General features: G+C 44.8%; 2 protein-coding genes across 2 annotated transcripts; both read right to left on the minus strand.

Moving 5' to 3' along the window:
- Window positions 1–4425: 4425 nt before the first annotated feature.
- Window positions 4426–18648, minus strand: LOC131281517 (mucin-19-like). Its single transcript, XM_058310850.1, has 15 exons — window positions 18234–18648; window positions 11624–14570; window positions 11060–11150; window positions 10781–10994; window positions 10359–10704; window positions 10142–10265; window positions 8248–9559; window positions 8045–8167; window positions 7783–7974; window positions 7050–7704; window positions 6814–6973; window positions 6425–6705; window positions 5329–6359; window positions 4651–4917; window positions 4426–4568 (listed from the first exon to the last, which is right to left on the minus strand). Exons 2-15 carry the CDS (start codon window positions 14218–14220, stop codon window positions 4495–4497), a joined length of 7467 nt encoding a protein of 2488 aa, XP_058166833.1. The 5' UTR covers window positions 14221–14570; window positions 18234–18648; the 3' UTR covers window positions 4426–4494.
- A 537-nt stretch (window positions 18649–19185) lies between these two features.
- On the minus strand, window positions 19186–25583 carry LOC131282142 (E3 SUMO-protein ligase PIAS1). The gene is made up of 12 exons (XM_058311541.1): window positions 25316–25583; window positions 24327–24490; window positions 23584–24196; window positions 23271–23511; window positions 23078–23183; window positions 22870–22998; window positions 22637–22800; window positions 22467–22558; window positions 22225–22390; window positions 20175–20258; window positions 19984–20098; window positions 19186–19490 (listed from the first exon to the last, which is right to left on the minus strand). The coding sequence occupies exons 1-12, from the start codon at window positions 25355–25357 to the stop codon at window positions 19463–19465; spliced, it is 1944 nt and encodes a 647-aa protein (XP_058167524.1). The 5' UTR covers window positions 25358–25583; the 3' UTR covers window positions 19186–19462.
- Window positions 25584–26110: the final 527 nt, after the last annotated feature.

Below are 26110 nucleotides of genomic sequence, written 5' to 3' on the forward strand. Positions count from 1 at the left end.
ACACTTACATACACACACACACACACATCTACAAAGACTTATGTGCGCCTCAAGGAAACGAAAAGAGTAGAACGATCGGCATCTTATGGTCGGTTCGTAAATGCCCCCCCTCCAGTCCCGTTAACGAACGTAAACGGGTTGGTTTATCATTTGTTTTTTGTTTCCTTATCATTCGATTGAATCATTGACCTTCCTCTGCCTTCCTTGACTCCATGCTTGTCATACACAACACAGCGTACAGTGCTGACCGTGTTTTTTTTTGTAACTTACACTGTAGCAGGTATATGTGGAAGAAAGACAAAGACAGAGAGAGGGACTGAGAGAGAGAGAGAGGAAAAAATTTCAATAAGAAACGTACGAAGAAGATTATTGATTGTATTGATAATAATTTATGATCCCCCGATTATGTGTGAAGAAATGCTTGTTAATTATTTTAAATAATAATAAAATGAACCAACAAACCTGACGCCACTTTGGCACGTGCAGCAGCAGAAAACCAAAACTTATTTGTATCTCTTTTCTTGCGTATTATCCAGCTGGAAGGTAACCCTATTGTCAAGCGCAGTAAAACCAGTGACTATTTATATCCTTTTAGCTCTGCGTTTCTCTTTCAATTAATTTACCCTCCTCAAGGTTCGAACGAACATTCCTTCCCGAAACGCTACTCACAAGAAGCTTGTGGTGTTTAACATTCGATTTTCTCTTCTTTCGTTTCCATTTGCCGATCACACTTATTGGTAACAGGATAAATCATAAAACATCAAAATATTACATCGAATCTGCTTGTTGGTATTTGTATATTCTGAAGTGAAGCGAATTTAAAGGATTAGCAATTACGATGGACAACGCAGGTCTCGTGGCAGACAAAATGCTTGATTAACGCCACCCACCTATCCATTTTCGCAGAGAATTTACCTACTTAAACAATAAACAACGTTCCATTAAAATGGTTAACGCTACTGAAAAGCTCAACAGATAACAGGCACCACACCTTTTGATCATTTGAAAATTTTAAACAGAAATTCAAACATTTTGTCAATCCCATGATTAAGCCGAACAACAACCCATGCATAAAGTAACACTTTCGTATAATTTTTTCAACTTTTGATTTTATTCAGTTTTTTTGCCCATGTATTCTGTTATTCTGATTCATACTCATCACCTTCCACTGATCGCTTTACTTTTGTATTTTTTCCAATACAAGGAATGTAACCTCCTATATATATATTATGTAGGTATGTTTTTGTTTCATATATATAGGAGCTATATTTCTATATATATATATAATTTTGTTTATATATATATATATATTTATACGTACGGTTGCAATTTTCACATTTAGCATTTTTTTGTTGTTGTAGTCCTTTTCCGTTATCGTTTTCCGAATATTTGTAAGCTATACTCAGTTGTTGGTTGTTGTTGTGTATTCGTACTCATTATAACTAGTCCCAACTATAGTTATTATTATCATTACCATCGTAATTAATAGTATCGTTATCATTAATATTTATACATACCACTTACTGCTGCTTGTGTCCTTACATTGATAAAAAGGGAAGGGGGACACACATACTACTTCACCGTGTGCTCATATGTTGCGTTCTTCTTTACTGCGATTCCTCGATCCTTGTCCTACTGCTTTTTCGTAATATAAGCTGGGTCAACTTGTCTCAATTTATTAACTTCACTCGTCTGTTTTCTCACTAGTGTCAACTTTGACTCACGCGTCGCCTGCTGATCTACAAACGTTTGCCGTGTTTCCTTTAACATCCTTTCCCCTATGCCGGTTTCCTTCAACTTTCGCCACGTTCCGGTGCATCTCTTTCAACACAATGCGAGCAGATTATTTCTATCACTAGATAAACACCCTCCAATTGCAACGAATACTGGGCAACTTTTCTTTTTCTCAGCCGGAGGTGAAATTAATTATACGGATTAGCTCCCCTTTCGAATGATTTGTGGGGTGAGGTCGAAAAGATTTTCTCAAGAACCCTTCCCTACCGCATCATGCACATTTAAAGCATTTTTAAAATCGGGCACTCGCACCACCCACAACCAGACCACAACGCTGGGTGGGTGGCCAAAGGGATTGCATTGAACAGAAGGAAAAAAAACACTTCCCCAGGAAAAGTGTAATTCTGTTGCAGCAACGCGTTGCCATGGTTGTTATTTTCCAAAGAGAACAGACAATGATCCGACGATGGAAAAAAAAACTCTGTCCCCAAGCTAGAGGGACGCAAAAGGAAACAAAACATTAGCAGCACTTAGGACAAAACCAAAAAAAAAAACATGGACATTATCCGCATTCACCCTGCACTGTGGCTTTTCACCGAACTCTCGTCGCTGGAAGTATCAACATGGGTTCGAAACACGCAAATTTTTAATGATACAATATATACACATTACCCGGATTGGAACCAATCCACCTTTTCATATCACGGCACCAATTATATTGGTGCCGAAATTGAAACATCTCCACATGGGGGGATGGAAAGCTCCAAACCCTCATGTGTTTCAATAGGATCAAGATGGGTTGTTTTTCCCTACCTATCGCTCTCTCGCTTTCCACAACTCGAGCCTCGACGGGGGGAAGTTTTTAAATCACGAGTATTTCAATTACTGCCCGCTGATCGCGTTTCCGGAAACCGATGCTGCGTGCCATATCCCCTCCCATCCTCGTGTTTAACTTAGTTTTTTTTATTTTGTATGCCATCATTAATTCGTCCCATTCGATAATATTCCCAAAAGTAGAAGAACACCAATTCGATTCCTGCATGCAATTATCACTTATTCGCTATATGTAAACCAATCTGGCTCCTTAACACGCGCGCGCTCGATTTTCAATTCGACGTTGAATATACACAGTTGATGTTTATCCGCATTCCCCCGTCCATCGGGATTGGATCGGTTTAGTCTCTCCGGTCATCTACTCCGGCTGTGCGATAATATTTCCCTCGCACTAAAACCAATGCACGTTGGGCGCGTTGGCTTTATTTTCTGGTTTTCTTTTTACACCTGATAATTAAATGTATGCTTGTTTGTATGCTTAGTCCATAACACTCACTACTTTTCCACTTTCGCGTAAAGCTAACCCACCTCCTTCCGCCGGTCTTGCACTAAAGTTACTTTCTACAAAATTGTACAACAAAATGCACGGAAATTGCCGTTGGCCATGGTTTACTTTTCGTTTTCTGTATATATGTATATTTTCTACCGTTACTTGTCCTTCCCATTGGAAGGATATGCTGTTTTGTGTACTTTTGTTTTTTTCCTCTCATCTTTTTGTTCACACCTTGTTCCTTCTGTCGACACATGCCTACGTTCGTCTGTCATATTTACCATTGCGGTTTCGTCAGAGTTTTGTACAAAAATATGTATAACAGGGAGCCCATGTTATCGGTAGTAACAACAACTACCACCATGTTCAACACACACACACACACACGCACACACACACGCATTACACACTCGACTACCGAATGGTTTGGTTTGATTTGCCTTTTCAAACATTCCTCCCCAAGTTCGGGGAAAACTATCCTTATCTGTTGTTTGCGGAAAGCACCAACCCCACTGTTTAAAGCGGTGGTGCTAATTTGGGAAAGCTCCATCTGTAACTTTTCCAATCTTTGATCACTGTACGCTGATTTCTCTTCTCGCTTAAATAGCGTTAACAACGAACGATTATTAAAGTATGCCTCCGATCTGAGCTTCGTAATTGTTGGTTGTCTGTTTCTTTTCTCGTAGTCATAAAACAATAGAATGCTACCATAATGGATCGACTAGCCGATATGTTTGGCAGCCGGCACCCAACCGGCGGCATGTTATGTATATGTACATTTTTTTTGTTGTTGTATTCCTCTGCGGCGATCGGCTTTCGCTGCATTTGCGCAACATCGAACAGGTTCGAAAGGGTAACATAAAAGCGTGGTGTGATGGTTGCTAGGATTGTTCTAAAAAACCGTTACCGCTCCTTTTTGATTAAAACACTGGTTGGGAGGGCAGGTCTACTTTGATCTCAATCTTAAACCCGTTTTGTGCTCCGAAAAGCACCCGATCCAAGCGGGCTGCAACTAGAGGCGAAGGGGGAAAAGAAGCAGTCAAAGTATGTTCGCTTTCTTGTACTCGTACAGGAAAATCACAGGGACTCGTCGCGTGCTATTAGTATCTCTATAGAGAGGGTGATTACACGTGTCCTGTCACAGGAACATCGTAACCTAGCGCCATCTCCTTTCGCCGTGTCGGTTTTTTTATCCTATGTAACTAATCAAACGCTACAGGCTACGACTACCCGTCGCCCCTTTTTTCGTGTCTAGCTGCTTTCTAGGAATCATTTTCCGCGTTTGCAAAATCTGACAACATCGGGTTTGGATGAAGGATAGTAAGAGTAAGTCGATTATCAAACATAATCGAACCACACAGGATCTGCGCTGCTTCTACTGCTCAACTCGCTGACTGTTGAAGGGAACCCGATGACGACGGCGATTGTTTCTACTTTCACTTCGCCGGTGGACCCGTTTGGAATGGGCTCAGCACAGTAACGGCTGCCGCTTGAGGACTCGCGAGAACCGCTGTGGGCGGAGACGAAAAAGGATGCATGTTAGCACGATTTTACGCGAGATGCAATTGAAATGCAAAAATGAGAGTACTTACCTCCATACGGTGGTTGAAACATTGGATAGCCAAGCCCAACGTGTGTGTGATGATGTGTGTGTACGTGCCGCTGTGGAGGTGGACTCCGTGCTCCTTCTCCGCTTCGACCGGACCCGCCGCTGCCACCCGACGATTGCTGTTCCTTGCCCGGCCCATCACTGCTGCCAGGGCCACCATTATTACCAACCGGACCGCCGCTACTACCACTGTTGTTACTACTATTTACATTACCACCGCCACTTGTACTATTGCTATTGACTGACGATCCTGCAAAAGAAAGACGAAACCATGAGAGACGGTACCAAAGCAACGCTACCGAGAAAGGACCTAAACCTAGGGGAGTTGGATGAAAGGCAGAATGCATCTCATCGAGGGAAGAAAGCAAATAGGTGCTTCCAGGCGATACGAATCTTTGATGGAGAACTGAACCAGCCATTGAGGCGTTCGAAATATGTTCTGGAGGAAGGTTGCAAGACGTGAGGAAGACTAGCTCTTTTTACCGATCTTGAGCACAATGAACTAGCAACAGGTATCTTGGATGTCGGAACGAGGAAAAAGCAAAAAAAAACATCAAACAACCGAGATTCGCCATCAACTTGTTTTCATCAACATTCGTATCGCCTGAAGGTACCTGTATGGGAATGGTTAATCAATCAAAGGGCCAGGTTCGTGCCGTACCTTGCATATGATTGCCCGCCGAGGGGGCCTGCTGCGACGACAATGGTGGCGGTCCACCGCCGCCCCCACCACTACCGCCACCGACACCACCACCGCCCCCAACACCACCACCACCACCACTACCACTGCCAACGCTACCACTACCGGCATTAGATGGCTGTTGCTGCTGCTGCTGCTGTTGCTGTTGCTGTTGCTGCTGCTGCTGCGCGGCAGCAACCGACTGTTGTTGCTGTAAAGACAATCCTGCGCTACTACTGTTTGGTGGAGGAATGCATAGATTAGGATTTTGGCAACCGGGTTGCTGCGAGAGATTGGGACTTGATACGCTTACTTTAACGCTGCTGCTGGTTGGGCTTTTCAGTGCGCGCTCGCTAAGCTCGTGTATCTTGTGCGAGTTGTAGTACTGACTGGCGTGATGCTGCAGCAGATCGAGCGCCTTTGTGTTAGGATTCCGCGACAGATCCTCGGGCGGGTGGTTAAAGCGTGGTATTTGTAAGTGGTACGGTGGCGCATTGTACGGTCCGGTCGAGACGAGCATCTGCCGGTACATTTGGTGGTTCGGATCGAAGCCGAACGGGGCGGCACTCATGTAGAGCGACGGCGAGTAGTACTGGGACGTTGGTGGTGGCGGTGGACCTTGCGTTTCCATCGTCGGCTTTTGGCCCTCCTGCTGCTGCTGCTGCTGCTGTTTGATTTTTAGCGAGCTCTCCTTGTCCTCTTGCTTTATGCTCCCACTGCCATCTCTGTCCGACGATCCCTTGCCCATTCCCTTGCCGCTGCTGCCACCACCGGACGAAGACGACGAAGATGAGCCGCCGCCGGAAGATGATGACTTTGATCCCTTGCCCGACGGTTGGTTCGACACGGTGACCACCGACTGCCCGTGCAATCCGGACGATTGCTGCGGTGAATGTGGTTCGTCCTTCGGATTGAGTCCCGGTGGCAGCCCTGGAGGACCTCCGGGGAGCCCAGGTGGTGGCGGATTGCCACCACCCATTGAACCTCTTCGTTGGTCCGAGTAGCTAAACAGTCTGCAGATGGAGAAGAAAAATGTTTTACCCATGCAAGCCCTTAGTAATCGCATCGCCAACCGTACCTCCGTAGATCGTCCTCCCGTGACGTAGGTATGTGGGACGGAGGTGGCCCACCGGTTGGTGGACCCACGCCCAGGCCGTGTCTCTGGAACATACTTCCGTACGGTCCGAGTGATTGCGGTGGCAATGGAGGCGGCGGCTGCTGGTTCGGCCCGGATTGCTGAGGATCTTTTCCGTGACCGAGGCCGGGTCCGTGATGCCCGCTGCCACCACCACTGCTTAGGCCTGGTTCAGTCTTTATATCTTTCGTAGATTCTGATTTTATCAGCTTTGTTGCCATGAGCTGCAAAGGAGATGAAACAAAATGATGGTCAAATCGATTGAATAGTGCATCTTGGAATCACTCCGATAGTAATTATCTACTCCTATCCATCACAAACAAAATACTTACCGGTGAACCACCCAATTTACTGTACTCGCTAGGACTTTGGCTCTCTTTCGTTCGTTCCTCTTTCACCACGGGACTGTGCTTTGCTTCGTCCGATATGACTGACAGTGGCCCGTACGGTCCGGGGTCAAGGCCGGGGTAGTTGTAGCCGGGAGGTACGTAGCTATAAAATATCAAAACGTTAAACGTGTGATCACCTGTTCATCCATTTGCGTCAAATCGCGCGGCACCCCACTTACCTGTACGGATAGTAATGAGACAGAACTTTGCCACCCGGTGGTGGTGGTGGAGGGCCGGCGTTCAACATGGAACCATCCTTTACGTCCCCTGCACCGTGTGGTGGCGGGAGGCCCGTACCGGAAGCGTTCATAATCAGACCACCGCCACCTCGTCCACCGTCCGTCGGAGGAGGTGGCCCACTCGATGCAAGCGATGGTGGCGGTGGCAACGACGATGGAGGACCTTGCGGTTGGTGTAGAGGATGCTGCTGCTGGTGTTGATTGGCGTTGCTCGGTTTATTCATAAGATCCAGCGGTGGTTCCTTGTTTTTACTGTACTCGAGCGGGCCAACGTTCGACGGTGGCCCACCGGGTGCACCAAGATTCGCCGGTTGCGGCGGCACACCGTGCGAAACGATCGGTGGCGGAGGGGGCGGCTTGTTCGGGCCGAGATCGGCTGCCGATGGGAAGTACGGTCCACCGGGTGGTGGTGGGGGAGGTGGTTGCTGATGCGGCGGCAATCCGCCATAATAAGGATACAGTCCGTAGCTGGCTATAGGCCCCAAGGGACCGCCCGGAGTAGGATTGCTGTTGACAACGCCACTGTTGCCCGGTTCCGCTGGTGGGTCGATGGATTTTCTAGTAGCTTCCGCAATATGAGATCCTTTGGATTTTTCTGCAATTGCACGGAACGGGAAAAAATGTTGGGTCAATTCACTTGTCTTCCGGAGAAACCGTTGCAATAACTCACCACCTCCTCCCATGGGCAGATCGGTGGCGTCGGTCACGGGCGTCGAATCGTCGCTGATATCACTGTACGCCGGGCTCTGCACATCTTCCGTCCGGTTCGCTGCCGACGATGCCATCGAGTCAAAATCCGCAGCCGCCGGACCGGGCGATTTGCGGCTTTTCTTTTGCTTCACGTAACTGTGCGGTGTTTTGGTTACTAAAAATATTCATTGACATGACAATAAACATCGTGCAAAGGCGGGATGGGGCAGGACGGACACGCTTACCATCGCCAGGGGTAGAGGGTGTACCAGGATTCGTCATCAATGCGATGTTGGCTGGTGATCTGGTGACCGTCGCACCAACAACACTACTATTTGCTCCCGATACAGCGGCGTTCGCGTTCGGATCTATATCGTCTTAGAAGAGGAGAAACAAAACAAATCATTTAGTATCGCCTGCCATGATTAAGCTTAAGGGAATGCGTTACCATTCAATGATGTCGATCCACCTCCGGTCCCGGCTGAACCATCAGTACTGCCGGATGAGTCTTGTTGCTCCTGGGAAGTTGCAGCCGCTCCTGTCGAACCTCCACCGGAAGGTGCTTCACCGACGGAGGTTGCTTGTAATAAAATGCTGCCGGAATTTGGTGTTGTGCCGACGGTTTCGTTGGAGTTACCACTGGTAGGGTTGTTGTTGTTGTTGTTGTTGTTGATTGTGCTGGCAGTGCTGCCGGTGGTGCTGGGGGACTGTTGTGATTTAGAGCCTAAATTTTGCTGTGACAATTGACTAGACATCGCTGAAATGCAAGTAGTAGCGGCAGACAGTGACGGTGATGAAGCCACCAGCTGCCCACCGGAGGAAGCGATCGACGCCGGTGATGGCGCTGAAGATGATGTAGAGGATAGGGCTAGCACAAGCTCGCTGGTTGTGGAAGTTGTTGCCGACGGGATGCCACTGCCGCTCATTGGCAGGGGCGACGCGGTGGCGGTGTTAGAACCCGTCGTTGGTGACGGCGCTATCCGCTGGGGTGACTCTGGGGCCTGCAGTGAATCCTCGTCCATCGACGAAGCACTGCCCGCATGCGCATGGCTCTGATGGTACTTCAGCCCGTTGGCGTGCTTGTACTTTTTGCTGCAGTCCTGCTCCGGACATTCCAGCAGTACCGGGGAGATCGCACACGCCGCGGCAGTACTACTCTTAGCCTTCTTACACGCCGAACCACCACCACCTCCACCGGACGCTCCTCCGATAGCAGCGGAACCACCGACACCACCCACTTGCACGTTCAACCCCGTGCCCGGATTGACCTGGAGCCCGGAATTCGATTGTCCCCCTCCGGTACCTCCTCCTGCGTCACTTCCACCAACATTCGAACCGTTGTTAAAAGCGCCCCCGCCACCACCCCCGACGGAGGAAGAACCACTGGCCATATTTACAGACGCGGGATTTATCACATTGTTACCGGTGGCGCCCTGGCCACCGTTGTTACCACCACCACCACCACCACTGCCGGCGCCGAGTGGTGACGGTGATTCGTCCTTCGATTTGCGCTTCTCCGCTCGCGGCGGAAGAAACGCGACCGGGGACGTGGAAGGTGTGTTCGAGGATCCGACCAGGGCCGCTGAAGAACCACCGCCGTTGTTGGGCCCGAGTGCGTTTGCGCTCGGCGTCAGGGTCGGAAGCTTCGAGCCTCCAGTGGAACCACCGACGCCACCAACGTTGGTAGCTGCAGTTGCCTCAATGACACCACCTCGGCCACCTCGTCCTTTCGAACCGCCGTTTCTTAGCTTACTGTGCATCTGTTGAAGAGTGGGGAAGAGGTAAGCGAAGATACAGAATATTATTCAGTGGGTGACCTCTTATCTAAAACACACTTGAATAAACAACCGATCCGTAACTTAAACTTTTCGCTCTAACTGAAACCGATTCCCAACTAACGATGTCGCTCATTTAAGTTATTGAGATTTTTATTTTGCGTGACGAGTTTTTGCAGTAAATTTAAACAAATTGAGTGGGGTATTTAAAAAAAACCCAAGAAATACTGAACGCAACGATATCGAACTACGAGAGCAATTGGATGGCCACCGTCATTTTTTTCGCGCTAGCGGAAGTGTGAAGGATGTTAATCAGTAGATGAATGAGTCGGGAAGATCAGTTTACAGGATTTTTCAATCGATAGGGCAAGCTTAAACGAGTTGATTGGGAAGGAAGCGGAACAGTAGGAAACGAACATGCTATAAAATTATGTTTAGATGCGGTTGGAAACTAACTCGTTGCTAACAGATCAGTTATTTATCTACCGATTACGATCAGTCCTTTGAATTGCCTTTAAGAGACACTAACGTTAGCAATTAAAAAAAATACATCTAAATAATACATACCGAGCTTCTAGTTTCTGTGAAATTGCTTAGATCGTTTGACGGGAGCAGTGTGGAGCTGCGGCCACGTTTTCCCCGCCCTTTCGGTGTCCTCGAGTCCAACTCTTCCGTTGGTGAGTCACAAAATCTGAAAAACCAAGGAACCATTCAATACACACGATTCTTTCTTGTAGCGGACAAGAGAAATGCGGCCTAAACAGGGACACGTTGTTATGTTTACCTTGGTGGCGCCCAATCGTGCTTGGTGCAGTCGATAAGCGTTCCGACGTAGGTTTTACCGCGCCAGGTAACGTTCACCACCAGCACACCACCTTCCGTTTCGTGCCACACGATACCTTCCAGCGTGACGGACGTGCCCGGTTCACACGGTCCCAAACAGTCCGGTTCAGTGATCGTGCCCACCGATGTCCCAACGCAAACGTCCACCATATCCTTGCGGTCGGCTTTGTGGCGTTTCGCGGGCGGTGGACTCGAGCCCCGTTTATCATCGTGCGTCGAAAGCGTCGTCGAGGACATACCGCTGGCGGATGAGGTAGTAGCAGCACTGTTGGCAAACATGCTCACACCTACAATAGGAAAATAATATTATTGACACGACAATAAATGTAATATCCTATTATCTTAGATCGAACAGTTAGTTACCCATCAAACTAGTACCACCTGCCACCCCCATATCGCCTGTAACTGCGCTCGCCATAGAGACTGCTTGCAGTTGTGCCTTCAGTACTCCCGAGCCGGACGAGTGGATATTGTTCACAATATTGCCACCGGTGTTGGTGGTCATGCAGTTATTGCTCGATGAATTGGCTGCACCACCGTGTGGGACGCCTGGACCGGCTATCGCAATACTTAACATCTAAAATCAGAGACAATTGGTTTGATTAGTAAATGAAAAGAAACTTTGTCTATCGAAGTCCTTACCTTATTTACATCCTTTCCCATTGGTGGACCTGGTGCGTTCGGTGTGTTATTGTTGCCACTTCCGAGCGTTGACGAAGAACTCGTTCCAACACTGTTGAGAAAAAGGCAATAACTTATTTTAATCCCGACAACAATTAAGGATTCACGAAAGGAAATATGGATATTGTCCGTCTGCGCCCAGACATGGTCAGTCTTACAAAAAATAATAGGCCAATGGAGCCGTGAAATACAAATTTTAACATTTTCCAAAATCTAGATAATTTACAATCGTTTCTGTCAACAGGCACTGCTGTGGGATTTATTTTTCATACTTGGTGTAGGAGCCATTGATTTACTTTTAAATGAGAAATCAGTTGTTGAATGTTAGCTTGCTTAGTTTTAACATAGTGACCAGAAAGCTCGGGACGAATGTCACCGAATGGACTCGGAACGATATAAATTTGTTGAAAGTATTGATAAGTTATTATAGTTTTAGTTAGGTTATTGAAATAGCCTAATTTACAGATTTAGTACTAAGAAGAAGCATGTTAAATCACACTAGGGGCATTTAACTGCTAAACCTACCTTGCATTTCCCTGACTGCCTCCGCCGGGACCTAACCGATGTGATGGAGTGAGTGCCATATTGCCAGAACCCGTATGATCACCTCCGTTGCTTCCGGTCTTGGCGTATATGCACGACGCGCTCGAGCAGGGCTGTTGCTGCTGTAGAATGCCATTAACTTGTACATCGTGATGCACGCAACTGCAGCTTCCCGCCGCTGAACGACTGCTGCTGCCGCCGATGCCGGTCCCCACATCTACTGAACCTGCACCCCCCTGTGACTGATGCTGCTGCTGTGCAGACTGATCGTTCTTGTCGCGCTGGTTGTGATGGGTGGCCTTGTCCTTTCCTTTGTCCCTCCGGTGGCTACTGCTGCCGCGTTTATTCGAGCTTTGGGGTGGCTGCTGCGACGGATGCTGTTGCTGCTGATGGGACTGATGCTGCGACTGATGGGACTGATGTTGCTGCTGCTGCTGCTGCTGCTGCTGAGATGTAAGATTATTGGAGCAACCTAGCTGTTGCTGATTACTACTGTTGACGCCACTACCGGTCGACTGTGAAGAGTGTTTCTTGCCGGAACTGCTGCTCATTCCACCGACTGTACTGCTATTCATGACGCTATTCCCGCTACTCGGTGCTCCACTGTTACTGTTGCTGTTGCTCAGCCCGGTGCTACTACCACCACTTCCGTTTGACGTACTGTTGATGGTGTTGCTACTATTGATTCCACCGATGCCGGCACCGCTTCCACCACCATGGTGACTACCTCCCGATGTGGAGTTTCCTGCCGAAAGGTTTCCGCCACCACTGCCAGCACCGGATCCGCCACCGCCCATACCCGTATTATTATCGGAATCAGTCGTTAAATGTGATCCTGGACCGGTGGCGCTTAGGGCGCTGGTAGAACCGCCAACGCCGGCAATCCCGGCCATCGACCCACCCAGTGTGGTGGTAGTGCTCATACCAGTCACACCGGTTGTGCTGGTCAGTGCGGAAGACGATCCTAGGACCGAACCGCCACCTAGCGTGGCGATGCTGCCACCCGTACTCAGTGTGGCCGTGGTCGGCGTAGTACCGTTTTGGTCCGATTTGACGATTTCGTGCTTTGCTTCGGATGTTTTCGTGCCAGGCTTCGTGCGTTTGATTTTCATTTTAAGCCCCTTGTCGAGCGTCGCCTGATGGTCAACGGACAGCTTGGTCGTCGACTTACTACCCGAGCTGCTTGTAGTCGAAGACATGGTGGTATGGCTGCTACTGACGTTGCTGCTACCGGTTCCGGTAACGGTGCTGCCGCTGCTGCTACTGCTGGTACTGCTGCTGCTGCTGCTACTACTAGTTTTACTTCGTATGCCGCCGCTTGTTGTATTCGAGAAATCCGGGATATCCACACTAGCGTGCGGCTTGACTCCCGGGCCCGTTACTGTTGCGACAGCAATGAGACTGTTTGCAGTGGCGGCTTTTGGTGCAACTGCTACTGTACTAGGAGTGCTAGGTACACTCGAAAAGCTTGAGGTGCGTGTTTTGGTTTGCGATCCGTCTCCACTGTTTCCTCCTGGACTCGCACTACTGCTGCTGTTGCTGGTTCCACCGCCTCCCGACTGTTGTTTATGACGATGATGATGGTGATGATGATGATGGTGGTGGTGATGGTGATGATGATGACCTTTGGAACTGGTGCCGCTTGTACCACCGCCTGCGACTACTTCGAGCTTATTCCCCGAACCAGCCGCTCCTCCAACAGTATCACTTGTTGCCGGAACCTTTGTGCTTTTTGTAGTGAGAGCAGTATTGCTGCTGGCACGTGTTGCGTTGCTATGGCTACCACCAACTGATGCTGAAGACGACTGTTCGCCACTACTGGTTGATAGATACGGTAATACACCGCCACCACCGGATGCCGATGGATGGCTGTTGTTTGATAGTGCACTGGTGCTCGAATTTGGCTGCAACTGTTGCTGTTGCTGTTGCTGTTGCTGTTGCTGTTGCTGTTGCTGTTGCTGCTGGTGTTGCAGCTGCTGCTGTTGAGTTGCACCAGTTTTTTCAATATCGGCGTCAAGATCAATTATTAGATCGCCGATTCCGACGTCCCACTCGTTGTCGTCATCAAAGTTTGAATCCTTTATATCGCTCACCGCTGTCTCTGCTGACGACGGGGCCTCCGAAGCCGTAACGGCGGTCGATACCCCACCACCACCTACAATGACGTTACTGCTTCCCCGGCCGATCACACCCGTCGCTGGGGCTGGCTGGTGCTGAAGCTGATGATGATGATGAATATTACGCTGCTGTTGCTGCTGCTGGCTACTTTTGCCGCTAAACGAAGCGCCACCGCAGTCGACGCCGCTATTGCTCTTGCTACCGCTTATACTAATAATGTTGCTTCTACTACCGTTGCCACTACTGCTGCTGCTGCTGCTGCTGCTGGCGCGTGTGCTGTTACTGTGGCTGCTGTTGCCGCTGCTGCTGCTGCTGCTGCTGCTGCCACCGCTGCTGCTGCTACCGCTGGTACTCGTAAGATTAGTTCCTTCGTTATTGCTATCAGTTCCTTGATTCATTAAGACCACCTTGCTTTGGTGGTGGCTGCTGCTGTTCGCCTCGTTGCGATTCATTGAATCCATGCAGTAAAGGAGTCCGGGGCGTCCGCCACCAGCGGGCCCATCAACAATCCTTGCCACTGGTGAGATCCGTTAACGCTAACGGCAACGTCAGACAGCGGCAATGGAGCACGATAGGACGCAGTCGGGATCTCACTCTCGTCAAAATGACCTGCATTCGCTGGGACCTTTCGGCGAATCGATTGGCCACGATCGCAACCGGTAGCCACGACGGATACTACGGATGAAGAGGTACGACGATCAAGGCGACGAAGGCAACCGTACGATGCTTCTTGACCAAGCTTTCTGGTATTCAGCGGTTGCACAACAGTATCGAAGGGCCACGGCCCTTGGGCCAACAATACCATTTTAATCTGCAAGAAAATTGGAGAATCAAAGAAGTGTGATGTTAATCCTTTTTTTAAGAAATTTTCCTAGTTCACCTCCGTTTACCTCTAACCCATTAATATTTCTTATTTGAACATTAACGTTGTAAACATGATTCGATTTAACCGAAAAAAATTATCTTACCGTATAAATTTTATAAACTCATTAATTTCTCTGAACCATTTTCACGGTAGAACACAATTCGTTTTTCGTCCACGCTAGGCAAACCTTTTTCGCTGTGCTAGGTTTGTTTCGAAACATTTAAGGTACTTTGTCTTAGTTTAGTAGCGATTGTTTGCTATAATAATGAGAAGGTAAATTCAAAACACTACATTCGTACAGAAAATGGAATAAACTGTTGGTCAACTTAAACTTTAAATGTGAAATCTTTTGCACAATCGTTATCAGAATGCGTAAAACATGGTATCTCCAACAGTGTTTTTAACCAAGTTTCACGCAAAAGTTTAACAAGTTTTAAATATTACAACTGCTACTACTAGAAGTGAAACTCCTTCTCGTTCTCTCGCACAGTTTTTGTTGATTTTCTTCCTGCCTCTCTCATTATAAATCTCGTAATAACCATTTTCACACGGCGTAGAATGGTGTTGGGCTGTGAAGTGCACTTTCTGCATGAGATGGGCAGTGTGTTTCGATAAACGTATTAGTATGACAAACTGCACCCCGAGCAGGCACGCATACACGAAACGCATGAGCTATCATCCATCATCTCCACTTCGTTTTGGAAAAAACTTAGCATGCCGAGAATGTCGAAGCATGCAAACATGTACACGGCCCAAATGTCCGCCTGAAATATATGCGACCCAACGGATGTTCTGTAATCGGTTTCGCACGTGCGATTGTTGTAAACGGTTGTTGTTTAATGTTTCTTGGCCGGGCTGTTTGCTTCCCGATAAAAGATCCACACGAAATAACATCGGTCACGGCCCCGAGAAGAAAGTTTGCTTTTTTTAAAGAACACGCGTAGATTCACACAATCGCATCAACACTGCATTCATCTTTACGCACACACATGCACACGCAGGAACCATTGCCGCACTAGCCGTGCGAAAGAAGAGCATCACAAGCGTGTCGCCAAAGAGTCCCCGGCTGCGACTGCAAGCGCACTTCAACCGAGCAGCATAAACACGGTTCACGCACACACACTCCTCCATCCATCAATTGTGCTCGCGAGGACTTGTGCGCGGGGACGAACCGCAACAAGCGTGGAGACAGGACAGGAAAGGACGATGTTTCTCGCGCAGTCAACGAGTATGCTGATTTATATTGTGTAAAAACTCATCATCTACGCTCTCACTCTCGCACGTTCTTGCGTCTTCCCCTTTCCATCCCATCTCCCTCACTTCTTTCCTTTTCCTGCACGATTGCTCTCTTCTTCCTGGCATTTTCTACCAATTTCAATTTGTGCGTAGCAAACAAACAACATTAGACAATCCTCATTCTAGGCAAACGATTCAAAGCAGCTTGATCAACGAGAAACGAACGTGCATACATTTTCCACGCACAACATTTCGCTACGTTATGCGGAATCCGCACATACGAACGAATTTCAACTTCCACACACTTGAGGGCGAAGCGATTCGCGCTGGGATTTTCTTCCACCGAGCCCACCGATCGTCATGACTTTGATAGCCGATAAAATGCGTTTCCTTGTCACGACCGCCTTAATGTGTACCTTTGCACGGTCGGCCAACACTTCGGACGCCGTTTTTGTTCACTTTGGCGACCGTATTGTTACATTGCATGCACTTTTTTTCGTCAAAAATATGTTCATTCTAAACCTCCAAAGTAGCCGTCCAAAGTGACGCGTTAAACTGTGTTGTAATAAAAATGGATACCCGTGCATTCTATGTTTCTGTTTTCCTTGTACAAACACAGTCCGCTCACCAACACAATAACGCCTCGAGTTTATACTCGATGCCGGCCGGGGTTGAGTTGAACCGCTGGGGAATCGCTTGACGACGTTTGATCATTTTTTAAACATTTTTGATAGATTCCAACAAAATATGTTCGCGGAACTAAGATAAATATGACATTTGAAGAAAATTCACACCAATGCTCCCACGGCACGCGCCTGCTACATAACTGATTTTGCAAATAACTTTTTCAAACCAGGTTGTATGCTCTTCATTCTGATTGTACAACATAAAATCAAACACGTTCAGAGAGCTCGATTATGTTCTCCCGGCTACCTCCCAACAGTACAGGGTGACCCCAAAGGACATGTATCCTTCCTTGTCAGCGATCTTTTGTTTCGAAGACAATCGGTAGCAGTACTAAGAGATATGGAAATTACAAATGAATTACACATTTTTCGTGTTTGTTTTTACTGAGTTTACTTTAACTAGACTTGATTATGATAATCAAAGTTGCACTATTTATTTAGAATAATTTTATCATTTCCTTCTTTGCAGCATTTGTTCAAGCTTACTTTTGCTTTTATATAAGTAATATATTATTTTTATTGAAAACAATTTCCATCCATACTGAAAATCCTAGGTGTGTAGTCCTTTTACACAATTTTTCATAACTTGTAAAAATAACATAATATAACAAGGAACTTGTGTTATTCTTTCTAAATGAAGAAAATATTTCTCTAAGTTGTATTTTATTGTTTTTGTTGTTGTTGATATTGTTTATTTTTGATATTGTTTATCATTATTGAGTATTATAGGAATGGTTCAAATTTAAACAATACGCGATAAAGCAACGTAGACTTTGGTACTAACTTTTAAAATAATTGTACAGTTTTACATTTTTTACCACGCTAATCATTGCATTGATAGCATACAGTTCATTGCAATCATTGGAAACTGTAAAAAACAAGTAATTTGGACAACGTAATCGTACTCTTCTTTCAAAATCTTTGGTTTCATTTTAAGCTTTAAGCGTTCGAAGATCTCGCCAAGCTTTCCAATCTTGCCGAATCAGTGATTGAATAGCTAATTGTTTCGATAGTTCTATATTTGATTTTTAATTTTCGTATTTATCACACGTTCAAGCTCAATAACATTAGATTGGTTACGTTATACGCCGGGCCCATTTCATTCAAATAACCAAAACTGTTAACACAAATAAAAATACATTTAACACTTGTGCACTTCATGCACCAAATTAATAACAACATGCGATCTTTATAACAGCTTATTTACAACTCCCAACTCGAAGAAAAAAAAAACAAAAAAACTTGTTTGGCAGCATGGAATAAGTAATCTCTAGTAGCCGCCTAATCGCTGTACGATCATCCAATGTTTACTGATATCATCGAGTTCACAAAACAGTCGCACGATTCTTCCTTACCTGAATAATAAGGTTGAGCACTTATTTACTGCTTCTATTCCACATTATTTATATTCTGGCCGCTAAGATTCTCTAAATCTGCTAACAAATACACGGGTTTCAAAACACTTTCCGCATTTATATCAGAATTCACAATTGATAACGTAAACTGAACACTATTTGGCTCTACTAATTTCCCCCAGGACGATAATTTTACACTACACACACCGGCATTAGTAGGAAACTGGAAGGATCAACGTTGTTGCCACATACACACACACACACATACTCATAAACGCATTTCCGCACGTCAAAAACACTCACACACCCGTGAAACAGTATTCAGCACTTACATTCGCTGGCGAGGACAGTGTTATATGACTGGCAATTCTTTTTTTCGCACGAACTACGTTCCATGGAGCAGGAAAGTTTACACTCTTTCCAAAAGAACATGTAACATTGCCTTCGAACGTTTCACACTATCCTATATGAATATTACACAGCTAAACGCGGGCTAATCGTTTTACACTGGAAAGGTGCGCGCACGAACCACGGACGCGTTTTGATCACTTTATTTTTTACGACCGAATCCTTAACCGCAGTCGCCACCGAAAGTGCACGGCCGAGAGAGCAAGGAAGTTACTTTACGATTGCCGGACGCAAAATCGATACACTGAAGCGCTGCCACTCCGCGAAACATTGACTGATTTTGCAGCAAGCGTCCGACTAGCGTCGTTTGTGCATTGTTTTAAATGTATTTTTCAGTCATTTTTGCACTCTTTATTTACGGATTGAGCCATCACCGACGAGCACATACCCCACTGCCAATACAAATATGGAGGATATATGATTTTGCAGTCAATCATCTTGCAGCCGTTCTTACCACATGTGCTACGTTTACACATTTCGCTCCAGCACTTCACGTCAGCTAACACTGACCGTTACTGATGCTGGATACGGTTTGATTGCACGTCAATTGACGGAAATGACAGCCAGGATGGAGGTGTTGAATCTTTCAACTAGGTGTTATACTTCTATCGTAACGGTCGAATTTAGTTCCACATAGAGGGCGCAACAGTATGACTAAATTTGAATGTAGCTTACAGAAACCGTTACAAGTCGCCGTGAAAAGTGACCCGACATCACCCTGAAAGCAGAAACTCGAACGATGATAAAACCAAAACTACTACATTTGAAAAATAACACGAACCCTTTCGGAAAACATTTACTATTATGCACCAAATACATGTTTAAAATTTTTTATTAATCTTTACAATAACTAAATGTGAAAAAATACCTCCTGCCAAACGTGAAATTAACATACGGGATTCCGGATATGGAAACAGCTTTTTCCGCTTGGTAAAAAAGAGAGCACTCGAAGATGTGTTATACGGTAGATATATAATAATTTTAAATTTCTCCGAAATACTCAGCTCCGAATGTCAGCGTGAGTCGAGAGTAGATCTCTGAATCTCTTCTTCAAATCATAACAGCGTTCGAAATCGCCAGACCGAAAAGGACGGAAGAAGAACTGGCTGAGCTTTACGGATTTGTACACTGAAATATGCGGCCGGAGGGTTCCTCATGTCCTTGAGATATAATCATACAAACTGCGAAGTAAGGTTGAAAATCAATCAATTTTAATGAAAGTAAATTGCGTTCTTTAGCACAGCTATTACTACAAAGTTCTACACTTTACCGCTATGTTTACATTAGTTTATCAATATTAAATACAGTGTTCGTCTACAGTGAAAAAATCCCTGCATTTCACTCCCTTGTGTCCATTTTAGTTGAATTCAACCAGAGAAAAGTAAGATTCTATCTGAAGTACGGATCAGTTCCAGGCGTGCTTAATCGAAGAAGACCTCGAAGAAGATCAGTTCGAGGTGTACGTTTGCAAAGAAAAACTGAGTATGAGTATGACTGGTAAAAAAAATATGTACAATAAAAAGAATGGACCTCAATAGTGAGGCAACGTCAGCCGTCAATGGAATGGTCGGTCAGAAAGGTTCTCGGTAACTCAACTATATGTGGCATTAGGGCGTGCGAACGTAGTCAATGCTGCTGGAACACAGCGAAGTTTTAGACGGCCCGCTTTCTTACCTTTGCAGGGCAAGAGGATTGTACTGGAAATTCAGCTGATCCGAAGCAAGAGCAGACTGCTGCTGCTGAGTCAGGGCATGGTATGCCAACGACGGTGTGGTGGTCGAGGAAACGTCTGTAAGCAAAACAATCGATAAAAAATACAAGCCACTGAATATGCGAGTGTAAATTTCAGATAAAAATACTCTTACCGTTATTGCTGCCATTTTGTGACGGATTCGGTGTCGAAGGTGGGGAAGGTGAATCAAGCGATATTACTGATGATGAAGGATCCTCTGAAACTTGGGAAACAGAAATAGCTGTAAGCATTGACATCTCACTCACAGGATTAAATTTATGTTTCTTCATCGAACAAACTTCAACAGGAACATGCATTAAAAAAGTATTATTAAACCTCGTGAAATCCAAAACTTATATGTCCAAAGAAAAACCAAAAACTAAATAAAAACCAACCGTTGTCCAGAGTTTATAGACGAAAATATGAAATATATAAATAAAAATTGCATAGCAACATATACTTAACTTAACAACATCATACAAACACAAAGCAAATGCAACCGATGGGTCATGAACAATAACAGTAAATTAAACTTCTTAACCCTCTGTGTTGCATGCAGGCCTCTGGTTCAATACAAAGAATTTAAAAATTTCGATATTGGCATTGGCGTGTATAGTTTGCGATATACAATGTGCTTGGCACAATATTATAATTCACATCATGGATTTTTAGCTCACTATAAGGTAGTGTTTTTTATTCAAGTTATTGATAGTAATAAAAATGATGCATCATATGTTTTTTGAGTACCCCTTTTACAGTTATTATCTTAGTATCAGCGTGGTTGAAATGGAAAGTGTCCCTTTTTATAACACAGCCTTTCACGTAAACACGCTCCCCCTCAAGAGTATCATCGTTAGGAGTTGGAACGTTCGTTTGCGCTGTTTTTTAGCTCAATTGCATTTTGATCGAAGTTCTTGCCACCACTTTATGGACATGTATGTATCGTAGTGATCGCTATGCGATTCAACGTTACATTCCTATTTCCCCTGGGATTAATTATCTTCGCTATCTAATATCTCTTCGGTGATGACCACACTCTCGCTTCCAACGGGGTGGTGTTTTTCTGGGTGCGTAAGAGCGGTGGCAGAATGTGTGAAGAAAAAAAGGAAGAGAAAAAGAGACACGAAGAAAACAATCCACAATTAGCAAATGCGGTTAGCGCCAGGGCTAGCTAATCGATAATTTATGTGTAGTTTATGCGTTTTTTGATTGAATATTAGTTTTTAAGGGAAACGAAAAATGTGTGCAGACTCTTTAACGAAACTCCCAAAACAATGATTAAATAAGTAGCTGTGTAGTGCAAGCTACATAGTACGCAATAATGTGCTAATAAAAAATAAAAGTATATAAAGAACTCAATAAAACTTACAAAAAGAGAATATGTAACAAAAGAAATCAAACTCAACTCTAATAGAAGAGCCTCTATCGAACAGCGACTGTATTAGTTTAATTAGGCTTCGAATTGTGCCAATCTCAACATACATCAAAATAACTACATATCTTGCTTACATTAATGTCTCGAAATGTTCAAATTTGAAATATGGCTGTATGAAAATAAAATCCAAACAAGTGCTACACCAACTTAAAACCAATTGAGTTGATATTTTTATCACTTCAAAATTTCTCTATACATATCATTTTTCTGATGTCTGAGAAAATGCCACAATGGAGAACTTTTAATATAAATCAGAGAAAAGTCAAATATGTTCAGTTTCTCTTGACGACGTAATGCACTTATTTGGATGAGGGGGGGGGGGGGGGGGGGGGGGGCAGGACTTGATGGGCCAAAACAAAGATCATTTAGGATTTAGGAAAGGAAAAGGCCACAAACTTCAATATGCAATAAAGAATAATAAATACTTGTTAAATATTGGAGCTCTTGATATGTAGTTAAGTCGTTTATAGTAAACAGGGGATGAAAATATTCTTCGATTCCAACTCTTCGAAGTCCATCAACAATGGAGAAATTTGAAAGTGTGTAACAAAGATAAAGTAAAACTTTTATCTAGGCCACCTCCAATACGTTTCAATCCGTCATTGTGACCGATGAAAAAACAGTGAAAGGAACGTTACTACGGTTTTTGTGAGTTCAAAACGGAACGTAACATTTGTTTTCAAAATGCCAAAGTATTGTTCAAATGTTTGAGTATGTTTGTTATGAAAACTAGTCCGTTGAGACTTACCGTTTAGTTTTGAGCGAGTAACTGAACCATTACCAGCAGAGGAAGTTCCAGCATGAGCGGCAGAAGATGAGGAGGATGTTGGATTATTAGAGCTACTGTTCGAGCGATTGTTTGCCGGTTTTTTTTTCGGAGCATCGTCATCGGAATCACTGATTGTAAGATCGACCTGTTAAATGAAAAATCATGAAAAGTTGAAAATCAAGACTTATTCGATCAGCTGGAACCAGTAGATATCCACTAACCGTTTCACCCGACGTCGAGCTGGGTTCGTTGGTCGAGATGACGGATGCCTGTGCCACAATGCTATGTTTCGGAGGATCCGTAGTTATTACTTCTGCAATTAAATTAGCAGAAAATCCATGAGTGTTCGAGCGGCTACTCCGAATACCTATTGCCTATCTTAGGCACTCACCAATATCGTCCGATATGACTTCCACTTTCTGCACCACTTTACCAACCGAGTCATCGAGCGATTCGCTTTGCTTGATGTGCGTACTCCACGATCCATCCTTGTGCAACTGTATTTCCGTGTCCTCTGGTGAAAGTTTGGTCGATGCTAGTACCTCTTGAAAGTAACTGATAAAATATAAACCAATTATAAGATTCATGAAACATGAAATGAGCGCGCAGAGAAACAAGTTTTACCCATCGATCACTAAATTGTCATATACCGCCGGTTTGTCACACACCGGACAATTCCAGGTAGGTTTCCTTTCATTCATCTGTAGATACAATGAAGCATCGAAGCACTGAAGATGAGAGCAGGTGGAAGCTCTTCAAACACCAAAGAATGCAACAAATCGAACGTTAGGGGGGGCGCAATAAGTTAAACTCCTTTTCGTTCAAAGCTTACCGGCATGGAGTAGTCATGCGCATTTTTCCGAGAGGACAAATCAATGACACTTTTAGCATCGTAGTAGCTATTTCCGAGTCTGCGTCCTCGTTGAGTTTTTCTTTGACTAAAAGTAAAAAAAAAAAAAAATTAAAAAAACCAACAAATTGGTATGCTTATACAATTCAATCTACTTTTATAATTTAACACTTACTCAGCGCACGCGTATAGTCCGCTGCCTTGACACCTTTTTGCTTCATGCGCTGCAGCAGCGTAACGGAGCATAATTTGCGCACCAAATAACAGGCGGCCGCGTAACACCGATTGTACTCCGTGTTCCAAGAGACGGAGATGTGATTTGCCAACAGCGGCGATATCTTCACGTGTGGTGTTATGTTTACTGGCCTCGGTGGTCTTTTTGGGTCGACGCCAGGTTTGTTGGTAGGAATGGGGTTCTGGAAGACCAAGCAACCTTTAGCGAAAGAAGTGTTTGTTTAGTCAACAAATATGTTCACTCTTAAGCTTACCGGCAGGGTGCAGAGCTTATTGTTCACTTTCACTACAATATTCGGCGGGAAGTAGTCCTCTTGCTCGCACGATGTCTCAAGTAGACAAAACCGCAACTGTACTTGTATGACGTGCTCAACTTTAGACAGATTACGGTAGTCCCGGTGAAGTGCGATGTCCTCCGCTTGCTGCGGCGTTAGATGGAAGTAAAACGATCCTTCTTGGTTACGCTGCGTGTTATTGCTGGGCATTAGCGTGGATGGTTTCAGCAGCGTGGCCAGGACATCGAAAAAGGCAAGCTTTTTAAGCTTCACATCGTTGTGTACTGGGAAATTGTAAGGAGGAATTTCCATTCCATTGCCATGTACCGTACTGACGCGGTTGTCGTTTGTTACGGCGTTATTGTACTGCTGCTGGTACATCCCTGGAACCGTACGGGAGTTGCTTACACCGTGAATATTGTTGTTGACGAGAGCACCGTTAGTGGTGGCGTTGAGATGGGGCCCACCAGAGGCTAACAGCGTTTGCACTGCTCGTGGATTGTTTTGCACCGACTGCAATACGTTGGCTGCGAGCTGATCCGACCCTGCCGAGATGCTGTTCGCGGCCGCCACCTCTTGCGCCTCCTGTTGACTGCAAAAGAAATTTTGATTGTGAGACTAGACAGCAGACGATCCCCGGGAAGCTTCCTCTGTTAGCTTGCAACGCACAACTACCAATAAACTCAACAGATGTAGGGTTTGGGACCAAGCTGCAAACTTACGCTTTACGATGCAACTCACGCACTTTATGCCTCAGTACGGAAATATTTTGTCGCAGCAATATAAGAACCCGCTCTATCAACTCGGATTTGCGACCACTACGGCTGATGTTATTCTCCGCAAGCAACTGTTGTAGATCTGACACTCTGAGTTGATGCACCAAATCCTGAAAATAGATATTTGATCTTATTTTGAGTTTCTAGAATTTACCTGCAGAAGTATTGACTATCAGTAATCTACCAAGGATCGGTTGGCTACCAAAGCTCTTCGATGCAACCACATGGAATTTGGATGATCAAAAATTAAAAAAAGTTGCGAAATGTCTTCCTCAGGAAAGAACTTTGCGCGCTGTCAAACGAAATTGCCCATGTGGTTTTATTGTTCTTAATATTATTATTACAGAAAAAAAAAACATATTTCTTACCCCAATCATCCGCAACTTACACGTACAACTAACTTTGAACTAAACCCTTGAACAATCCAGGCAGGGCATAGACAAAATAGCCCTTGGAGAAATGCAACACACATTAGAGGACCATGTACATATGTACACAGATCACCTAACTGCACATTGAGCACACTATCACGCTATTTACCAAAGAACTATAAAATGGATTCATATCTGCTAGCAGATTGACTATAGCAATAAAAAAACTCACACATACACACATACTATTGAACGCTTGTTGATGCTAGCGCTATGAAACAACGACTCGATCGTTGTGACACAGGAATCGTTCTGTTTATTTGATGCAATTTATGTACAATACAATTAGTTCCAAAGTTTAGCTTTAATACATAACATACCTAGTTAGCTTTACTCATTCCTTTTGTATCTAACCCAAAAAATATAGGATTAAGGTAGACAAATAGAGGAAGACAAAAGTAGACAAAACTGGACCAATTATTTAAATGCCCCTAGAGTTAAAACAAAAACGATCAACAATCACTGGTACGTAAATTTGTTTACTAAGCAAGCTGTTTTACTTACCCTCAGTTCAGAAAATTCAGCGGCTTGCCGCGTTTTTCTCATCTTCCACGGACGCTTCGGGACCGAAAAAGTTCGGCTGAAGTAGGTGGTTGATTTTCATAAGATTTACTGAATGTTTTCTCTGTAGAATTGTATGTTTTTCTCTGCCCCTACATAGATGACTCGTTCAAAACAATCGAGGGCAAATAACGTTAAAGCTTATTCATGAAAAGGGGTATTTAAACGTGTAAACTAGCACTGCTTCTATCGTAGCCAGGTAAAACGCGACTCTGCGATACAGAAAAACTCCATCGAAAAGCAGCAACTCAGCGAGAATGTGACAAGCAAAGCTACCAACCTAAGCTGTCATTTTAGGTGATCGTAATTTGAACATCTGCCGCGATTATCGCAATTTACACAGAATCTATGAAATAAACTGTTATTTTTTATATTTTTTACATTTTTTCCGATGCTTTTTATATAGTTGTGTATGCAAAAGCTTTGACTAAAATGATTTTGCTAGCGAGCTAAATTTAAATGTAGCTTCCCGACTTGAGTCTTTAAACGCAGAACCGCTTATCGTCACAGAAGTCAGCTACGACGTTTGTTCTAGTGGTGGGAAAACTGAATCTCTAAAGGGATTCGAATCTTTCGATTCAAATCCATTCTGAGATCCGGATCTTCGAATCCGAGTCCCAATCCATCATATCATGCGTGCCTACCAAATTTACCGATCTTTCATATTATTTGTGACTTTAACAATTGTACAATCAATGATTGAATTAGTCAGAATCGAATCAAATCGCGTCCCAAAAC

Source organism: Anopheles ziemanni, chromosome 2, assembly GCF_943734765.1.
Source record: "Anopheles ziemanni chromosome 2, idAnoZiCoDA_A2_x.2, whole genome shotgun sequence".
Lineage (NCBI taxonomy): Eukaryota > Metazoa > Arthropoda > Insecta > Diptera > Culicidae > Anopheles > Anopheles ziemanni.